Source organism: Verticillium alfalfae, genomic scaffold, assembly GCF_000150825.1.
Source record: "Verticillium alfalfae VaMs.102 supercont1.1 genomic scaffold, whole genome shotgun sequence".
NCBI lineage: Eukaryota > Fungi > Ascomycota > Sordariomycetes > Glomerellales > Plectosphaerellaceae > Verticillium > Verticillium alfalfae.
The window spans coordinates 4,508,273-4,511,724 of record NW_003315038.1 but is presented as its reverse complement, the minus strand read 5'-3'; the positions used below and the strand labels follow the sequence as shown (position 1 = coordinate 4,511,724).

At 55.8% G+C, this 3,452-nt stretch overlaps 1 protein-coding gene across 1 annotated transcript; it reads right to left on the bottom strand.

Moving 5' to 3' along the window:
• Positions 1-540: 540 nt before the first annotated feature.
• Positions 541-1,488, bottom strand: VDBG_01373 (GTP-binding protein RHO1; the record flags this gene model as incomplete). Its single annotated transcript, XM_003009644.1, has 5 exons — positions 541-831; positions 885-1,076; positions 1,115-1,138; positions 1,201-1,279; positions 1,454-1,488. 5 exons carry the CDS (start codon positions 1,486-1,488, stop codon positions 541-543), a joined length of 621 nt encoding a protein of 206 aa, XP_003009690.1.
• Between the last annotated feature and the right edge of the window lie 1,964 nt (positions 1,489-3,452).

Sequence of the window (3,452 nt, the reverse complement as noted above, 5' to 3'; positions counted from 1 at the left end):
AAAAAATAAGATAAAGAACGAGGCGCCTAGAATAAAGCCTACAGCTTGGGCGCTCGAGCCGGCTGAACGGGATCATTGTTCCCGTCTACCAAGCCTCCGTCAGGGCTCAGTCCTGGGCGCCCTGCAGACCAGAGGCTGATTTCGAGATTCTTGATGGTGTGCGGTGCCTGCCGATGCTATCCCATTGACGCTTATTATACACACTGAGGCAGAGGAGATGCTGCGCTGCTTTAGGAGTCTCTGTGGACCCTCGAACGAAAAGAGAGATGCTGCCGTGATGCGATGCGATCGGCAATATCGCTTGCAAGTTGCGTGGCTGCTGAACAACGAGTGTGGGTAAGCAGCTCGAAATTTTCCCTTCGCCGTGTTTTTGAATGTGTGCTTCCGAGTAGCACGTCTGGAAGTGAGCCGCGCGGCGCGCAGGTGACGAGCCGCTCCCGGAGGGCGTCATGCCAGTCGTCACCTGTTTCAGGGTTCCTCCTCCCCGCCTGAACCGCTCATGAACCTCCTCCATTGATGATGTTCGACGTGAACGCCCGCTCAGAGGATGACGCAGCACCCTCCTCCCTCACCCTTCTCGAATGTCAGCAGTGCCGCACGTGTGGCAGCCTCGAACACATCGTCGACACCCTCGCCGCTGAGACTGGAGCACTCGAGGTACTTCCGAGCGCCGACTTCACGGGCGACGGAATCGCCCTGTGCAGTGGTGACGAAGGGCAGAGACTTCTTGCGCATCTCCTCAATCGCCACGGGGTCTTCGCGAAGATCCTTCTTAAGACCGACAAGCATGATCGGAACGTCGGGGCAGAGACGGCTAGCTTCTTCTATCCACTAAGAGGTTTGTCAGCAAACTTCACCTGCAACATGTGCCAAGCGAGCCTTACCTTGTGCTTGACGTTGTCGAGAGAGTCGGGAGTGTCAACGGAGAAAGCGATAAGGATAACATGCGCTTTGGAGTAGGCAAGAGGCCTTAGTCGCTCATAGTCCTCCTGGCCAGCGGTATCCCATAACGCGAGTTGGACAGATTTACCATCGACACGGCAATCTGTGACATAGTTTTCGAAGACGGTGGGGATCTAGCAAGAGGGTTAGGTCAATGGAGTCTTGAGCACACAGCAATTGGAGGACTGACATAATGCTGTGACCGTTGGTTAGCAAGAGATCTTCATTCTATCTCGGGAAAGACTGGACGCAACATACTGTAGGAAAGTATCCAAGCGTGAACACGCTGAGCAGACTGGTCTTGCCGCACGCTCCGTCACCAATGATGACGAGTTTCCTGTCCAGGGGCCATGTCAGCGTTGTGTTGTGGATTAGACAGCAGCAGAAGGTTGCAGTGGGTGGATGCAGAATGTAGAGCGCAGGGAAGACGATCGAATTGGCATCAGCAGACCGAGGCGTGCATCAAGGGGTTGTCCGCCAAGAGGCTGGCGGAGACGGATCATCATCGTACCTTCGAATAACGTTTTGAGGATTTGAAGCAGCCATAGCGGATGGGGGCGAGGATCGTCGGACGAAAAGGGGGAAGGGAAGGCTCCCGTTTCAATTGAGCAGGCAATCGTCGAGTCGAATAGCTGCTTCACAGTGTTGCCGGAGGTACTGGTCGGCCGCAGTTGTCGAAAGAAGGCTGTCGAGATAGAAGTTGGAGAGAAGAGAAAGTCCGGGTTCGAACAATTGGAATCCCCCAAGTTGAACAGCAGCAAGCCACAGTCGGAGCCACAAGCCAAGCGCGTCGGTGCCGGCTGGTCGGTCGGTCGGTCGGTTTCTGGGGGACGGACCTTTGGATGGTTCAGGTCAGGTCGTTCGGGTCGTGGGTCGATCCTATTTTGTCTTGGAGGGCCACGGCCGGGAATGTTGTCCTGGGGGGGTCGGCAGGTCGGAGGGGGGGATGTCTGAGGGCTTTTGGGGGGAGGGGTCGAGGCCTGGCGAGTTCGTGGTTGCAGAGGGCGGTGTTCGTGATCCGTAGGGAGATTAGTTGGGAGAAGGAAAGGATCCTAGGTGGGAAGGGGAAGAAGGAAAAATAATGAGGGAACCAGCAGCGACGATCAGCCTGAGGCGCGGCGCTTGTGTCGGTGCTTGTTACTTGGTGCTTGTTGCTTTGGTGCTTGGGCTTGGGCTGCTGGGGCTGGCGTTGGTGCTTGCTTGCTGGGGGAGGGATTGGGGCGGGAGGAGAATGGGGTACGCAGGCTGGCCAGGCGAACGGGAGTGCATCATCAAGGGGAGAGAATACGAGCTGAAGAATTTCACTCGACTGTCCTGCAAGTATTCGTCTCGTCCTGTCCAGCTTGGGCCATCGGCATCGGGGTTAGGTCCGGCGATCTCGAAGATCAATTCATGCACAGTAACTGTACCGACATGCTCGAGGAGCTCGTCTGTCTGTCCCCATCAAGTGAAGTGAATACAACTAAACAACCTCTGATGCCATGGCAGGAGTTGCGGGACTCGGTTGATGGGAGGCCTATAGGACAAGACTGCGCCTCCGTCCAGCGGAGTTGTTGTGCTTGCGATGGCCCATTCAGCGATGGACACCAACCCAGCTAATGATAATCAGGGCGGGAGCTGCGCCAACGAACCCTTCCGCCCCCCCTCCCTTGACCCTGGTCGGATAGGCTGCGCCAGCTCCATGTTTCCCATTAGTTAGCTTGCTTGCCTACCTAGTTCTGGTAAGGGTAAGGTAGTTTCAAGAGCACATTTCCCACGGTCAACCCGATAGCCCACCCCATGAACCTCTCTTGGTTCGGACAGAGAGCCGATCCAGGACCGAACCACAGAGCACACATAACTGGACATTTGCCGGCGAGACCGGGATGGGATGAGGGGATGGGTGATCGATGGCCCACGCACGAGACGGGTGACAGAGTTTGGGTCCGTCAACGCAGACGAGTTTGTATTAATTGGCGTGCATTCTTCCAAAAGGCTTCCGTGGGTCCCCGATGGTAAGCCGTATGATCCGATCCTGTCTTTCAACCTCGTGGCTAAGGGGTCTAGTGTCGATGTCGGGCGGTTTAAATGTGTTCTATTTTGAGATAGGGTAGCCATTGAAATGTTTGCTCTCTGCATGCCATTGCACCGTCGGCCGAATGACCCCGTGGACATGTATTTGTCTGTCAGTAACCGCATGGCATGTGCAATGTCTTGGGCCGCGGTGAGGGTTGAGATGGGCTGTGGGAAATGATCAGGGGCCAGGCTTTGACCCATATTGTCCCGACTGGATAGGGGGGGGGGGGTGGGTTGACTTGCGCAACACTGGACATCATGCCGTCTGATGAGATGAGATGAGCTGACCGCAGCTGTTCCAGGGGTTGCAAAGTGAATGTGCTGAACATGTGGGGGTGAATGATGATGATCTGACAGCTCCTTTCCAAGCCCAAGCCAGGTTCGAGAATCAATCGTGCGAGGATTTGGCGCTGTCATGCAGATTGAGCGACCCGAGGAAACAGCTCGCTCGTCAA